The following is a 17138-nucleotide window of genomic DNA, read 5'->3' on the forward strand; positions in this document are numbered from 1 at the left end:
CTGGGGCCTTGGCCTGGGAGAAATCCAAGAGACCCCTATCCTAGCTAATCCCTAAAAAAAGCTTCCAAACCAGCCTGCCTCCCTCCATCAACATTATTATACTTGTTCACGAGTCACCAGAAACCTTCAGAAATGTCTTTCCCTGGGACACCTGGCATTCCCCTAGCCGAATGGGTCATTTCTCACAAGTGTCTTCACAATAGGAGCTGATTTTCTCCATTTCCCCAGATAATGCCTTGGGTGCCAAACCCAACAGTGTTCCCTTCTGCCTGCGTCTCGGAGTGGTAACTGTCCTTAAATAAGCATCCATCAGTCCCTGGACTAAATCAGGCCCCAAATCATAGAAATTTATACAGCCAACATAACATAATCCATAAAGACATGTGACAAATGTCTAGAGCAACATATTGGCTTTCCAAGTAGACTACACGTGCTATACCAGGGAAATAAAACACAATAAAAAAAAACAACCACACATTCATTGCACCCTACAACCCTTAAAACTTAACAGGGTTTGTGACACCCTTATTATCCAACTTTTAATTGAAAATACAATCTACCAAACAGCAGCCTCACAGACCCCTCTGAGAACCACAGCTGAAAGGGAATGAGTGCCCCAATCACCCCTTCCCCCAGTCGAGTCCTAAACCTGTTGCTGTCTGCACAACGAGTAAGATATTGGCATCAGCAGCGCAATTACTCACTAGGTTTTATCAATTGCAGGAACTATCCTTAATAAGGAGTTAATAGGAAAGGCTAGGTATAGACATTCAGAAAGCCTGAGGCAGATACTCTAAGTATCACACTTCACTCAAAGTGCACTAGGTTAGGTCAGGAGCAAACAGAACAAATGTTTGCCCTTCAGTTGGGGAGGGGGAATTGGGAGCAGAGGGAAGTATGGGAATGGGTCTCCTGCCATGTGGGCCTGCCCCCCAGACCCAAGCCAGCAAGCTAGGGGGCAGCATGCACAGCTGGGGGGGGGCTCTGTTTCCTGTCCCCACACCAGCCAGCCTGGCAGGGAGGAGATAGAAACTTTTCTGTCTCCATTTGGGACAGCCCGAGGGTGGGGCTAGGCTGATGCTCCCCAAAGGAGATGCCTGGGATGCCAGGGATTATGACCCAATTTGAGTTGCAAGGGGATCTGGTGCAGATAGAGCTCTCTAATCTAAAGCACTTTAGATCTACCTTAGACTGGGATCCACCATTTTAAAGTGGCCTACGTGCAGTGAACGTCTGCTCGGTTATGGGTGTAGGGCATTCTCTGAGCGCTTATTGTGCAATGAGCACATCTGTACCTGGCCTTAGTCCCTGTGGGTCTATTTACACGTACTCTGGGATGGGAGGGGCACTTTAATTAGATGGCTCTCAGGATCTGGTCTTATTAAAGCGCCTGCAGCGTCTCGGGCATTCAGCATCCCATGCTTCAAAATGGCAGTGGGGGCACTTTAACTAAAGCTCAGAGCCCCCACTGCCATTTTGAATCATGGGGATGTTGAAAACACAAGATGCCAAGGCTGCTGGAGCGTGCTAATTGGCATGTTCCAGCAGACTTGATTAATCGAGTCTGCTCCCACGCATGCTAATTAGAATGTGTTGGAACAGGTGTTGGGTATGCGTGTAGGTGCCTTATACAACCAGTTCTTAGTTTCTCCATTAAGGAGCCAAGAATCTGTTCCCAAGCTTTTCTGGTCTTGTACCAAGCACAGAGGAGAACATATGCACTTCCTTGAATCCTCAACACCACACTGTTACCCGGTATAAATTAGCAGACTTCAGAACAGAGGCATCTGCAGTAGAAGCCATAGTGCCAATTCAGCACCAGTGGAGGATTCATCTGGGAGTTTGCTAATCTGCCTTTACCGGTGATTGTGTCTGGACTGGTACCTGGTCTAAGGAAGCTCACAAATAGCTGTTGTATCAAGGGGCCTTTGCAGGTGTGAACAGTTATCTGCTGTAAACTGGATGGACATTACAGGCTCATTTTATCAAGTGCTATGCAATAAACAACGGCTTTTAGTTGCCATAATAACGAACTAGGTTGAAACCAGGGACCTAGGGCAGAATCCCATGATAAGCTTCTCAGAGGCTTTTCAGTGCTAATCCATTATTTGTTAGGTTTAATATCTTAGCTGGCTATTTCAGATGACATATTGCTGAATCTTGGCATTCTACAGGTATTTTATCAGTCCAGATACAGATTTATTTCAAAAGGGAGAGCATGTAAATTGATTTTGTCATTTATTAGTTATAAGGTGGCAAAAAAGTGTTTTTTAAATAGTTTCAGATGCTGTAAATAATAAAAAGCCTTTGTGGGGGGGGGGGGGAAAAGCACCTTGGATTTAACTCAATAATGTTCCAGACACTCAGCCCTTCATCTGGACTGATTCTTTTTTGCTACAATAGCAATAAATTAGCCTTGATTGGGGTTTTCACAAAACAGCTATATAGCAAAGGTATTGGTCTCATTTTTTTTATGGCTAGTAAATGGGAAAATACATTTCCATACTTTTTGCAGTCAAGTGCCTTGGAGCCAAATGGACTAGCAGAGACAGTGTCAATAACTCAAAGAAAATATCTACACCATAGCTAGGGGAGCAATTTTGTCTAATTTAAAGAAGCATGCATGGATTTCTTTGCATGTAAAATGAGTACGTTGGAGTACCTCTGCACAGAGGAACATCCCTCTGAGATCGAAACAAGAACATTAGACCTTCCTACCCGGGTGCAAGTTCCATAAAAGGAAGCCTTGGCTTTGTTTCAGGGATGTAAATCTAGCATAAAATGAACAAGGGAATATCACTTGTACTGATTTGGTTTCAATGGTAGGACAAACAGGAAACCAGAGTGTTTTTTTGTTTTATGAGCCACATTTTTACACATTAACAGCACAGCATTTAAGATGGAATGAGCAACTGAATCCAATTGCCGTTTGTAATGAAAAAGGCAGCCATGGTCCTGTCCTATTTTAGGGGTACATCCCCAGTATTTGGAGTGCCAAACTGAACTCCTGTACCAGAGCCTAATTCCTATGAACAGCAACAAGAATCGCATTGCTTTACACTAGGGATGAGTTTGGTTCCCAGAGAAATATCATATTAGCCCTGTTTCTGCCCAGACCTCGGGTAACTGCATTCTGGCCCAAGAAATGCATTTCACTCACAAGATTCTCAGACAACTTACGAAAAGAGAAAAAATATATATACACAAAATGAGACTTCTTTCAACATGGAAAATAGAGATTTTTTAATAAGATTTTTAAAATTAGGAATTTTTTAATAAGAGGAGTGAGGGCCCACAAAAGCCTTCCAATAAAAGGAATGGGGGCAACTCCCACACTGCCTAATTTTAGGAAGGACATTGATCATATGACAGGACTGCTTATGATAGCAAGGAACTGGACTTTGTAATGCAGAGGTCCCTTTTTGGTTCACGTGGCTAAGCCAATGCAGATGATTTTGACAATGTGCTTATTATGCACCTCCAGCTTGGATAATATGTCAAAAATGCTTCTATGAGTATATCAATGCTATCAATAGTAAATAAAAGAAACAAATTCCTATGTTAAAAGTTGTGAGAATGTACAGGACGATACAAACACACACACAGGGGGCCCCAACAACAAAAAAGGATTAACAAATCGACCCTCAGGTGGTGCAACTCAGTGTAGTTCCACTGACTTTGCTGGTAGCAGTACCATGTAATTTGACAGTCTCTAAGGCCATGCCATGCCTAAACCAACACAACTACTGCAAATTCCACTGGGACCAATCCTATTGGTATAGGCAAGGCTTATTTTGACTCAACAGCTTTAAAAATGCAAAAGAAAAGCAGATAAAAACTCCTCAGTTTAGGACTAAAGTGATGACAGTGGTGGTAGAAGGAGAAATTACAGATTTTAAGCACGTGCCCCTTCACTAATACCAAACAGCTTTCTGTAATGCTGCCTATGTGACAAACTTCTCAGTTTCATCCCATTACTGTCAATGGGATTGATTCCATAGCATGAGCAATGATACCACTAGGGACATCAATGTCCTTTCATTTCATTTATGTAATGGATTGAAGCAGAGGAGTTGATTTGTAAGAAGTACAGTAGAGAAACACCTTGGTTTTCAGGATACTAAAGGGTAGCCTGCAGCATGGATCTGATATCTATAATCTCTGACAGCTTCTGTCGTGATACATTGGGGAGGTCTTACCAAGTGACAGCTCAGGGTTCATCTTCCAGTGCGGCCAAGCTTTGTGATGTGATCTGCACGTGAGCACAGAGGAATATTTCCTGATGATTAGGAATAAAGCAGCTGGTTCAGTGATACTGTAACACTGAAGAGTCACACAGACAAACTGGAGGAAAGAGTACATATTTGCTCTGGAGGGGGGAAGTCAAGCCCACTACTGATTTTGGACCTAACATTAAAAGGGACAAGAGACTCCAAGGAAAGTGCTGAATACCCTAAAATCCCCTTGAATTCAGGCATTATATAAGTTAGTAGATATGAGAGAAAGCTGCCCTATTTTCTACAAATTGAGAGGAAAAAAATATCCATACGTGGGAGTAATGAAAGCTCATTTCAAAAGAATGGAATAAAACCTCTCCAATGACATGTCTGTTGCCCCAGTAAATAGTATGTATGGTAAATATTCTCTTCCTACCTTTGGCGCTATTCATTTTAAAGTCACCTTTATTGGTGAGCTGGAAAAATGTAAGCACTGTTGTGCACTTAGAACCAATGAAGAATGAAGGAAGACTAATAGCAATTAACAGTAGCAGTAATGAGCAAAGATTGCTCCACCTTCTCCCTTAACAAACTATCATTGAAGCTCTTTTAAAATAAAACTACTGTACATGACATTTCTGCTTTAGAATTCACTACTTCATTACTGGAATTCTAATCCGCCTTTCAGGCCCACAACCCCAACTGTCCCACTCACCAGACCACTGCTAAACTAAGGCCACGTGTAGACATTCATTTTTTCTTGGGAGGGTCAATGCCCTTCCACAAACCAGGAGTGTACAAATATTCAGGATTTTTCTCCCAGAGCAAAAGTGGCTGCTCCAGGAGAAAAAAAACAACTTGGGAACAATCAGGTTTAAATCACTCCCAGGAGAGTTTCTCCCAGGACAGTGAATGTCTGAGTATCTTCCCTTTTGAGAGAGAGAGACAGCACAGTCCTCCAGTATCCCAATATGCTGTGCTCTTTTTCCCCTGCCCCTTTTCCTCCCTCCCCATCCCAGGAGACTGTATCTCTTGTTGGACTCTACTGCTCCAGCCAAGCAGGGAGCAGAACATAGCCCCTTCACAATCCCCATTGTAATGCAGAAACACAGGGTGATCCTGAGCAGTCTGGGTCAGCCAATCAGGGCTGGCCTGTGCACCACTGCCATCTGTCTCCAGACAGATGGAGGAAGCTTGCAGAGTACACTGAGATGTGTGTATAGCCCTCCCCCCCCCCCCCCCCCAGCTGTGCAGTCAGCACTACAAGCTCTCTGCTTTTAAGGGGCACATCATCCAAATGTCTGTTCAGGCATCTGTGGTTAAGTTTTTCTACCAGGAGAACAAACTCGAAAGAATTCTCCCAGATCAACTGATTGTGTGTATGCACCCCCAATCCCCTGTCAATGCTTTAGAAAACTGATACATCTAGTACCAAGGGGAAGCAAAATAAGCATATGGTGAAGAAGAGATGATCATGCTCATTACCATGCAATATCATTAAGCCCCAAAGGCCAGTAATTATGCAACCAAGTTTAGCATTACAGGTCACGTGGTTTTAGAGTTTGGTAGCAACACTTTTAGTTCTTCCTGTGATGTCCCATTCCCCTTCTGACATGCCAGGATACCAACCTCAACATTTCCTATCCCGAGGCTGGCAGGAGGAACAACAGTTCCTGCCCTCCTGGAAAGCAGGAAAACTGATCCAGGTGCAGGGAGTTAGTTCCAGAGCACAGAAGAACAGGACAAGCCCAGCTGGGATGCTAGGAAGAAGAGCTCTAGCAATAAGAACTAGAGTTGGGAAAAGGCCTATTAGTTTACTCTAGAAAATTGTCTTACTTCTAATCTCACTTCATGTTCACTTGGGTCTATCACCAAAGCAAACTTGATGCTGTGAAGAAATCCCTCTCTCCCTGCCCTGCCTTGGGACAGCCCAGTCAACCCTCCTCTTTCAAACTGTGGTGCTGTTAGTTCAGCCTATAAAATGATCCTGAGGGGAGGGGAGCTTGTTTGCTTCCTCTGGGGCTGGAGAGGACCTCCCTCCCATCCCCCCTTTTGGTATCCAGACCCTTTGACTTAAGCTTCCCTCCAAGGAAACCTGCAGAGCCACTTTGGTGACGCTAGCCCCTTCACCAGGGGTTGCAAACCCCTTTTGAAGTGATTGGTCTGCAATAGCAGAGTTCAAATAATGCCTGTTTCTGGTTGGGTCCAAGTGATGATGTCAGAAAAATTATTTAAGGGTCAGGCCACCAGCATTCCCTCTAAGATGCATAGCATGTGCAGCTGCACAGGCGCACCTGGCAATGCGGCATGAGTGCGCCTGTGCAGCGGCACACTCCGTGCAGCTTACAGGAAATGCTGAAGGCCACCGGGTCTAGGAGGTCACTCCCTCTTCCTCTGCCAGGCTTTTTGGAACAGACACAAACCCTGAAACTCCAGAGTGAGTCTCTCTGGATGAACCAGTGGGTACGCCTGAAAATTAGGTAGATAGAAGTGAGTAATTTAGACATGTATTAAAAAGGCCATTGAGCCCAGGTGTTTTGAGACTCAACATATTTTGATTGCTCAACGTGCTCTCTCTTAACTGCCATTATTATACCCCCTTCCCCACACTCTCCCCCGATCAATAAAGACCCATCTGGCTCAGCATGACTACCTGGTTATCTGTGTTGGGGAGAGATCGGCATTTTTCACTCCCTTTGCTAAGCTGGCTAAGGTGGGCTTGGCTATTTAGTTTTCTCTGGTATAGGAGGCTACGTTTGGATGCTTCAGGGTGAAAGAAGCACCCCGAAATACCACTGTGGGCAAAGCACCCCTCAAGGCTTTCAGAGTCTGTGTACCCCGGGCTGCGCAGAGCCCTAACAAAGATCAGTGCCTGGGTGGTGGCAGCGTTACCCCAGGCTTGCAGGAGGTTTCCAGGAAGGGGGACGGCTGGATGTATGCTCCCCGAGGGAGACTCCCAGAGCGTGGATTTCGGCGTGGCACAGTGAGGTAGGTGGCTCAGCATATTAGTGCCCCGTACTGTCCCACCACAGATGCCATGTGTCCAACTGTGGAAGCTGCAGAATCCTTAAAGCTGTATTACCTTTATTATAAATACACGTAGGATAGGCTTAAAATCTGGCCAGGTGAGAGAATCCATACTAAGAGACCTGTCACAGCCCTTAGAATTATTCCTCCCTTTAGTGGAAGGATCTTATTGAAAGCAAAATGATTTTCTACAAGCCTGAAGTATTTTAACAAAGATAACAGCTTTTTCCTTCCAAACAGCTGTATTCATTCATATATAAAAATTAATTTTCACCTCAAAACCCAACCTACTTTGTACGAGAAATTGTACCTCCTAACACACGCGCTCTCTCTCTCTCTCTCTCTCTTTCTGACCATGGAAAAAGAAGCAGCATGGCTCTACAAAAAACTTTTGGAAAACTTCCCCCTCCTCATCTCTAATGATTCTGCATACATTTTTGACCGTAGCCATTAAAAGTCTGGCACCAAACACAGATGTTACATATATACATTGACCCCTAAAACTGCCTAGAAAAAAATACCATTCAATGATGTCACTCTCTCACACACCCATCACACATTTGCTATAACTTCAATGCCTCATTTTTTATTTAGACTGGCAAGCACAAAGTGGTAGACCCTTTCTCTTCCTCTTCCCCACCACTAACAATCATGTGAGCAGGTGATTAAATCCATCACCTGCAGATTCAGGCATTAACATCTGTCCACTGCAACTGCTGGTACAAGCACTGGCAAAGTGCTGGGCAAGTTCAAGTCCCCACTGAAAGTCAACTCTTTATTTAAAATGTTCTTTTGTTCATATTACTGTATGGCCAGGCATAGAAGCAAAATCAAAGTTTCCCAAACACTTCTACTGTGCACCTATTTACAGAGGGAATAGATCTCTTTCTCCTCCTAGTAAGCAAATTGCTTGTGCCATGATGCAATTCTTTATAAACACTGTAACTTAAAGCAAGTTTCTCATCAAGCTAAAGTGCTTGCAAAACTTTAGACTTATTCTGCTTTTCCTCAGGGAAAATATTTAAGCCCTTTAATGCTTCTTGGTTAAAAATAAAATGGGACTAATTAATCCCATCTCCCCCACCCCATCCGCCCCAAATATAAATCATCTGTTTCAGGCTGAGAACAGGAACATGAAGGTATAGAAAGAGTATAGTAATAAAAAGTAATGTTAAAACCTTTGTAAAAAGTGGGTTTTGGAATCAGAAATTGAAATGGACCCTTCATTTTGGCAATGCTAGCAGATGCCATGCCAATGTAAGAAAAAACTGAATTAATTTAAACAGGTTTTTAACAGAGATCTAGAGTCCTGAAACCTGGGCAACATCTTATTAGGCAAAACTGACTCACGCACACTTTTATAATGTATAAAAATAGATAAATCACACACACTGTATAAACACATATATTCATATTAAATGATGTATGTCCTCCATCCCAGATGTTCAGATTCCAGGAGACATCCACAGCCATTTTACATGTTGAACTGACCAGAATGGACAGTGTTGCCCCTGTGTGGTAAAAAAAAAGGTAAATCGAGAAAGACGTGTACCATCAACGTAAGTCACAGTAGTACGAACACATCATATTGAAACCAAGTTTAAATCATACATCATTGGAGTTCCCATAACAGAAGAATCAAGTCCTAAAGCCCAGTTCTGTAAAGTACTAAAGACCCTCAACTCCTGCAGATTTGAACAGGGGTGACATTTTCCAAAGGGAGCAGCGTCCAAATATTTTTTTATTTAGCTGTATAAATAAGCAGCTAGATCTTCAGAAATGCTAAACATCCAGTTGCTACAATTGTTCTCAGTAAACACTAATAATTTGAGGTGAAGGGAGGAGAAAATGGATAGAGGAAGGGCAAGAAAGAGGCAGGTTACTTACCTTGCAACTATGGTTTGATATGCTTTGTTCATATAGGACCCTTGAGGTGCAGATGAAGTCTACATTCAGAGCCTTTAGTCACCAATGTCTGTTGGAAAGTACATATCCTCTGCATGCCTCATTGACCCCTCATCCAACTCACTGAACACCAACTACTGCTCAATTCCAAATTCAGTGCTAAGCCAGGACTCAGCAACATCTGCTGGGTCTCTCCCAGGTGTTTTAACATTTTGCTGCACTCCTAACCCCAGCAGAAAAAAACAGTTTTACAGTTTAATAACTATTTTCTTGCCCTGTTAGCAATGACATTTACGCTACACTGTCAACCAGCTTGGTCAATGGGCAAGTACTTGCCCCACCATTGGCCAGAAACAGGATCTGACATTACTGCTCAATAAATGATTCAAAAGGTCTGAGTACTTGTTCACAAAGGACTGAAATTCCACAACTGGGAATAAGCAGAAGACAATGAAAGAACATACAACATCTCTTCATGAACTTTACAGTGTTTCCTGGCTCGTGTTCAACAGTTCAAGTTACTAAGTGGCAGAGAAAAAGCTATCTTTTTGGCACATACCCTCTGGCATACACACAAAAATTACAATTCAAGCTGAGCAAAGGGACACTTAATTTTTCCTTAATGAGTTTGGCAGAACAATTTTCCTGTGCTTCTCCCCCTGCAAGGAGTGTCTTAAAATGATAGCTGATCAAAAACTAACAACATACAAGATACCTGCTGACTGCTGTTTTTTTGGAACGATCCTTAAAAACATAATGAAAGCAGCATGGCATAGGCTAGTTGCCATTGCTAATGTGAGGACCAGCTGCTCTCTAAAAGTGGCTCTGTTCTGAGGGGAATAATGTGTAGTGAATCCAATCTCTCCGCGTTATCGTGTTGAGAAATGCCATTAGCAAAAGCCAAGGGAACAGTTTCTCCATTTAGCAGATATTTAAAATAGGTTACCAACTCAGAGGGTTGGAACGATTTCTTATCACGGACAAACAAAAGTTCACTTGCTCCAGTAGAAATCCATACATTTTGCTCCAATAGAAAGGAGAATTGGACACTTAGGGCTCCCTTCACAAACACGTGGATAGGAAAGAAGAAACTCTACAAAGATTTCTGTAAAAGTCTTCTCCCAGTGGTGGGATCTGGAACTTCTGAAAGAAAGCAGGCGTTTTATACTCTAAATCTGCCAGTATCAGGATCCATTGAAGACATCTGTCTTATTTCACTGGAGACAGTAACATCAAAGAATGGTTATTTGTACGTTACATTTCGAAAGAAATACAAAACATTTATAGCATAAGTAGTAATTATTTTCTTTACAACAAAATCTAGGTTGTTATAATAAACTCTAACTTAAAAACACCACGCACACAATCACAATATCATATGATGTTTATTATAAATATATTAGAAAAAAAATCAAAATTAAATCATAAGCAACCACCTTTTTTCTTACTTGGAACCCTTTACTTTTCCATATTAAGATGTAAATCTGAAAGAGAAGAAACTACAAGCATATTGTTACATACCCCTAGTGCCTTGAGTGTGCTGGACACTGAACCACAAAGGAAAACTGGTCATAGCAAAATCTCAATGTAGTTTATGCAGGGTTGCAAAAGAAAAGGGATCGCTTGGATCAACAGGCTTTTACAGAAAAGAGTTGGGGCAAGGGGGACAATCTAACTGAGGAAATGTTGCATGCTGCTGTTTTAATAACTTGTTTGAACAAAAAATGGTCTCCACCTAGTACTTTTATCTAGTTACTTTGGTATTGATTTCCCTACAGCTGTAATATCAGAGAGCAGCAGAATTCGTCAATGCTTTTGAAGATGCAGTTTAAAAACAACTATATTGATTGCAGTGGCTATGACACAGGCAGAGAACAGTCCCTACAAGTCATTCATTGCTGACTTGTAACCTTACCGAGAGGAGTTTACTCACTCATTTTACACCCTTCTGGTTCATTTGAACATAAAAATATGGCAATGATTCAACCACAGCATATCTGGCAGTGCAAGCAAAGGAACTCACAACAATTGACAATCGATGTAATTTGCACCCTATGATGACTAGAGAACGCAGCTCATTTCATTAGAAATATTCTCATTTCTCCAGACACCACAAGACATTCTTTTTATTCAAAACAGAAGCGTTTGCTCTTAACACCGTTTAAAGTTTGCTATGTTGCTGAAAGTGTGACACCAAGGAAAGTACCTGCTCTGAGGCTTTTATGTGTTTTGTCCAGAGATATTCTGCACTGTTACTGACTGTATCCTCTAAGAAGTATCGGTAATTCACCATCATGCCACAGGAGGCAGTAATACCCCGGGGGCTTGTGTCTGCCATCCAGTTAATCCGCCACATCACCGCTCCGTTCTGTAGATGAAAGTTTGCTACCAGATTAAGAGCATAACCACGATGCTTCTCTCCATACAGGTACCAAGCACAGAGCCTCATAAAAGGCAACTGCAATACTTGGACCAGTCTTTCGGATCTCACCCATTCATTGTTAGTTAAGAGCCTCTTTAGAGTTTCAACTGCAGGACCTCCTGTGATCTCAGAGATTTCTTGACACTCTGAATCCGTAAACAGTTCATTTCTTCCCAGTTCCTTTGTTTGTGAAGAAAGAAGTCCAATAAGCCACTTGGTGAATCCAGGGATAGGTGACAGACTAGAAAACACTTTTATCTGAGTAAATTCCCCCTGTAGACAAAAAGAGAAGAAGTCACAAAAAGAATCAAGTGTGACTTTAAATGAATGAGAATGCTGGCTCAAGGAACAACCACTAAACCTTCCAAAGGAACTGTTCAGGATAGCTTAATGTCAGCAAGGATAACGGATATTGAGGAAAAAATCATCTGCCATGGCCAAAAGGATGATTCGCTGCATTAAACACTAGCTAACAGTGCATGCATATACCATGTAAAATCACCTTCCTCAACGCTGATTATTTTAAAATAAACATTTGTAATTTGGGGAAAATTTTTGCTTTTGAAACGATGCAATTGTGATCTGCACAATAAGTCTGCTTTGTGTACAGGTGCTTCTCGTAATCCCACAGTAGCTCCTGTACGTTCTGTCATGGGCAGAAATCAGCCTGTGTAAAGATAGGTCACGTAACGAGCTCAGCCGCTCGAGTGAAGTGATAGGATTCAGCCTTCTAATTCTCAAGACTTTCTTGCTTTTTATTTAAGTTGGCACATGTAGTGTCTTTTCTGGTATCAAGAAGCTTGCAGGGACAAAGGAATGAGAGGAAGGCTTTGGCTACATTTACATGGTAAACTCAGAAGGCTTTTTTCCATTAATGCATATAACCAAGCAATGCATCTTATCTAGATCGTTTGTCCTGGTGCCAGTGGCCGTTTCAGGCAAACTGGTACGACTAAGATTTTCCTGCAGACAGCATTTACTAACATTTGAGAAGAGATCATCTGTTGCGAGGTGGCTACTTTTCATAAATGTGCCATAAATGCTGATAAAGCTCCAAGTATAAAAACTGTAAGCTTACAATAACACTGCTGATCACACTGAACGACAGACCTGATGCAGAAGCAATGGAAGAATTACCTACATGTGTCTGAACAAAAACTCTCTCCTTTGGCAATTATGACAAAAATATATGTGCATTGACACCAGCATTAGATGAAGCCATCAAATTCATTGTTACCTGGAATTAATGTGGATATTAAATCTGCTGGATGGGTGTGGAAAGAGAGAAAAAGCTGCTGAAGTGCAACAATGCAGAGTGCTTTTTTAAATTACTTTTCATATTGGGGAAAGAGGATGGAGGAGGTCTCAGCTATTTATTGACTTTACAGCAGCATCTTAATGTCAACAGAAAATTGCCTTTAAATGACTACAGAATACATTTTTCTGCTTTGAATATTTTCTAAATTATCATTAAAAAATCATCATCATTGAGAGGCTAACTTAAACTGACAAATGCTAATGGCAGTCATGCTGCTAGGGCATTGCATTGTAAATGTATCCTCTACCTTCTAAAATAGGGTTGTCCAACTGCTAAGCAGTTGGGGGTGAATGCCCCTTGGACCATACCAGTAGGAGCCGCACAGCCCCTGGGCTACACCAGGGCAAGCCATGAGCCCTCCTGCACACTACATGTATGCCTGCTCTCCCTCCCCATCTCCCATTGCAGAACTGAAGTGTGCACCCACTTCCTCCCACCACTCCACTATAGCAAAATCACTGCCCACCTCCTTCTGCCCTCCCCCCACACCTCAATGCACAATGCATTTGGTTGGGCAGGAACTCCGGGGCCAAAACATAGCCCCTTGCAGTCTGCATGCCAACCACAGGCTGCAAGATGAACAGCCCTATTCTAAAATATTAACAGTATCTAATTAAGCATCAGGCAAACACTGTAAACACAGCACTGGTAAACACCTGCACGCTGGTTTTGTGACAGCCCAAAGTAGGCTCTAGTGGCATGCAGAAATCCACTCATCTAGAAAGTATTTCTGTACTGGAGCCCATGAAATTGGAATATACAAAATAATAATAAAAACAGTAAAGTCTATCATGATGATTTGAGCAGATTTTTTTTTTAAATCAAGAAGTGGCAGAAAGCAAAGAGGTTACTTAAAAAGCACGCTGATCACCACAAGATCTAGATCAAAATACAATTCTATGTTTACAGTTCAGGTTAACAAGCAAGCCAGACATCCAACAGAACAAACGCATGGGACCCAATTTTCAGAAACACTCATATTCAGCTGCCTCCCCTAATCTGGCTGCCTTAAATACACGCATGAAGTCATTTGTGCAAACACTTTTTCCAAGTTCAGTGTATAAATGGCTATTTGGTACAGGCTGATAAATTAGCATATCAAATTATTTAAATATACATGCAAATTTAAACCAGCTGGACTATAGAGGAAATATTTTAACCTTTATTCTACATATTATACAATTTAATAAACTGTATAATATGCAATCAATTAAATTGTATAATATGTAATTGTAATATAATTATGTTTTTAAAAATCTGTAGCAAGAAAAGAGGTACTTTCAAGAACACTTTGCACTTTCGTTAGTACTAACTAAATTATTCCACTATTTGAGTTCTGATGCAGACTCTTCTCTAATTATTATTTTGTTAAAATGCATAAGCCACCTGTATATCCATCATCTGAAATGGACTTTTACCTCCTGTGTGTTAGAGATTTAGAAACTTGTCTCCAGCTTGGAAACATGCATACAAATCACTTCAGCTTACTATGACAGATTTCCTCTGCCAAAAACAGGAAACCCTCACTATTCGTGGGTTCGGCATTCATGGTTTCAAATATTCACGAATGCTGAACCCACATCTTAAATACAACTGCCGCTGCCACGCTCCCACCACCGCCGCTGTGCCCTCCCCGCTCCAGCCGCCAGGGGCACTGTGTTCATGAATGCAGATGATATTCATGAATGCAGTGCCTTATTCGCGAGAACATTTCCCTGCAAATGGTGAGGGTCTCCTGTATTGCAATCCCGTAACAGGGTAATATATTTTGCAATCTGCAGAAAACAAAAGCTATTCATAATATTGAAATACCCTGATCAATCATTATCTCATATCATATCAGAAGAAGGTCCTATTAGGGAGAACCGTAAGTTTTTACTCCTTAGTTTGACAAAAATATCAAAACTCTTCTAAATCAAAGGAAATACCCATCTCTGCTACATTAACAGTACTGCAGCTCTACCACCAACTGCCTCAAAACCACATCCCACTTAAAGCTTTGTTTACCCAGATCATTGCAATTGCTGAAATACAAAAAAGGAAGCAGCCTATAATGCACTGAATTTCAGCTATAAGTACCCCAAACTTTCTTCTTGTGTCCAGAGCCATCCCTGGGGGGAATTGGGGCGACTGCCCCAGGCCCCGTGCTTGAGGGGGGCCGTCAGAGCCGGGCCAGCTTCACATCAGGCACTTGCCACCCCCCACCCCTGCCACCAAGTCTAGGCCCCGCACAGGCTGATTTGCCCCAGACCCCACACAGTTGTGTCTGCGTGTGCCCGTGGAAAAGTTTAAAAACCTGGGAAAATAAGCCCCTTGTACAATTTACTAAGCTGCATAATAATTATATTACTAATTGCTACACTTAATTGTTGCATGATAAAATGATCAACCAGAATTTGTAGTATTACAATTTTTCTCTCTCTTTGAATCACATCAGGAGTATAGAAATTCAGTTTAAAACAGAAAGTGGTGGCTAAGGAGCTGAAGTTATACAAACCAATGCAACGATGACAGAACAACAACAGTGAGCCTCTGACCATCTTATTCAAACGACACTCTGGAGGATAGGGCTAAGATTCAAAATGACCAAGATAAACTGGAAAAATACTCAAGAATAAAAATACAATTTAATTAATAAAGTTCACCATCTATGCCAAGCTCCAAGCACAAAACTGTTCTTCCTCCCTCAGTTCTCCTATGATAAGGAGATGCAAGAGAAGTGGTGCAGAACTACAAAGGCAAAGGTAATGTCACTGGGGGACCGAGTGGGTAGATTTGAATCCAAGTAGAGAACCTCAATTCAAATCAATCATCCATTTTAATTACCTGTTCTATATTTATTTCAGTTATTTATTTTTTTGAAATAAATGTGCATGCTCGTTGGCTGCTGTAACCATTAAAGCATGTAGATTTATAACTGAACAGACCCTTCATCATGTATTTGGTACGTCTTTTTTGCCATCAAGGAAGGAACACTATACCTAAATAATTTATTTAAACAATTATATAGCTTAGTAGATGCATGTTAATTATACATTTTCATGTCAGAAAATACTCAAAGATATATTACTTCTTTACTTCCTAATTAACGTTTGATCATGATTGGTGTCAAACAGCTGCATTAAGATGCTGATGAATTCAAAACACACAAAAACAGCATGTATAGTTGGTTTTTATTAAGCAACACAAGCTTGAATATTTTAGAAACTTTGAACTTCGACATAAGCTTGAGAACTGTGTTGATCAGAGCTCAGGGAAGGAGAAGCTATACAACAGACGTACGAGACCAGCCAGGCGGGCTCAGCGAGGATTATGACAAGGTACATGGTGCTGTTTCCTGGGTCACAGGCTGCCTGCCTGCACTGATTTTGCCGGTACTTTGTACAAGTAGCCAGCCTAGGATATCCACAGGATGAAGCCCTTTATTAAATATACAGCCTAAATGGGCTGAAAGATTTATAAGCTTCAAGCTTATAGTTTTGGACAGAGGCTTTGCATCCTGCATACTCGGTTTTTTAACGTTAAACCTTTTAAGAGATTACAAACATAGGTCCTATCATTTTGCATTAAATTCAGATTTTATTTTACAGCAGGTTTAAAAGGAAAAATTAAACCAATTTCATAGACATCAGGGCTGGAAGGGACCTCGGAAGATCATCGAGTCCAGCCCCCCGCCCAAAGGGCAGGAAGTCAGCTGGGGTCATAAGATCCCAGCAAGATAAGCATCCAGTTTCATCTTGAAGGTGTTCAATGAAGGCGCTTGAACCACCTCCGGTGGCAGGCTGTTCCAGACCTTGGGGGCTCAGACAGTAAAGAAGTTCTTCCTTATGTCCAGCCTGAAACGGTCTTGAAGTAGTTTGTGACCATTCGACCTCATCATCCCTTGGGGCGCTCTGGTGAACAAACGTTCCCCCAGATGCTGGTGGTCACCCCTGATAACTTGTAGGTGGCCATCAGATCACCCCTGAGCCTGCGCTTTTTCAGGCTAAAGAGCCCCAGGGCTCTCAGCCTGTCATCGTAGGGTCTGCTTCCCTGACCTCTGATCATGCGCGTGGCTCTTCTCTGCACTCTCTCAAGCTTCTCCACATCCTTTTTGAATTGTGGAGCCCAAAACTGGACACAGTACTCCAGCTGCGGCCTCACTAAGGCCGAGTACAGGGGGAGAATGACGTCCCGGGATTTGCTTGAGAAGCATCTATGGATGCAAGCCAGCATTTTGGTCACTTTACTAGCCGCCGCATCGCACTGC

The 17138-nt window shown here is 42.1% G+C and overlaps 1 protein-coding gene across 1 annotated transcript in view; it reads right to left on the reverse strand.

The window, feature by feature from the left end:
* MLYCD (malonyl-CoA decarboxylase) overlaps window positions 1-17138 on the reverse strand; it is a 75403-nt gene that overhangs the window by 22968 nt on the left and 35297 nt on the right. Inside the window, exon 5 of the mRNA XM_014526680.2 lies at window positions 11356-11844. Within this exon, the coding sequence (XP_014382166.2) occupies window positions 11356-11844 (489 nt within the window). The remainder of the gene's footprint in view (window positions 1-11355; window positions 11845-17138) is intronic.

The sequence above is a fragment of the Alligator sinensis genome, unplaced genomic scaffold, assembly GCF_000455745.1.
Source record: "Alligator sinensis unplaced genomic scaffold, ASM45574v1 scaffold877_1, whole genome shotgun sequence".
NCBI lineage: Eukaryota > Metazoa > Chordata > Crocodylia > Alligatoridae > Alligator > Alligator sinensis.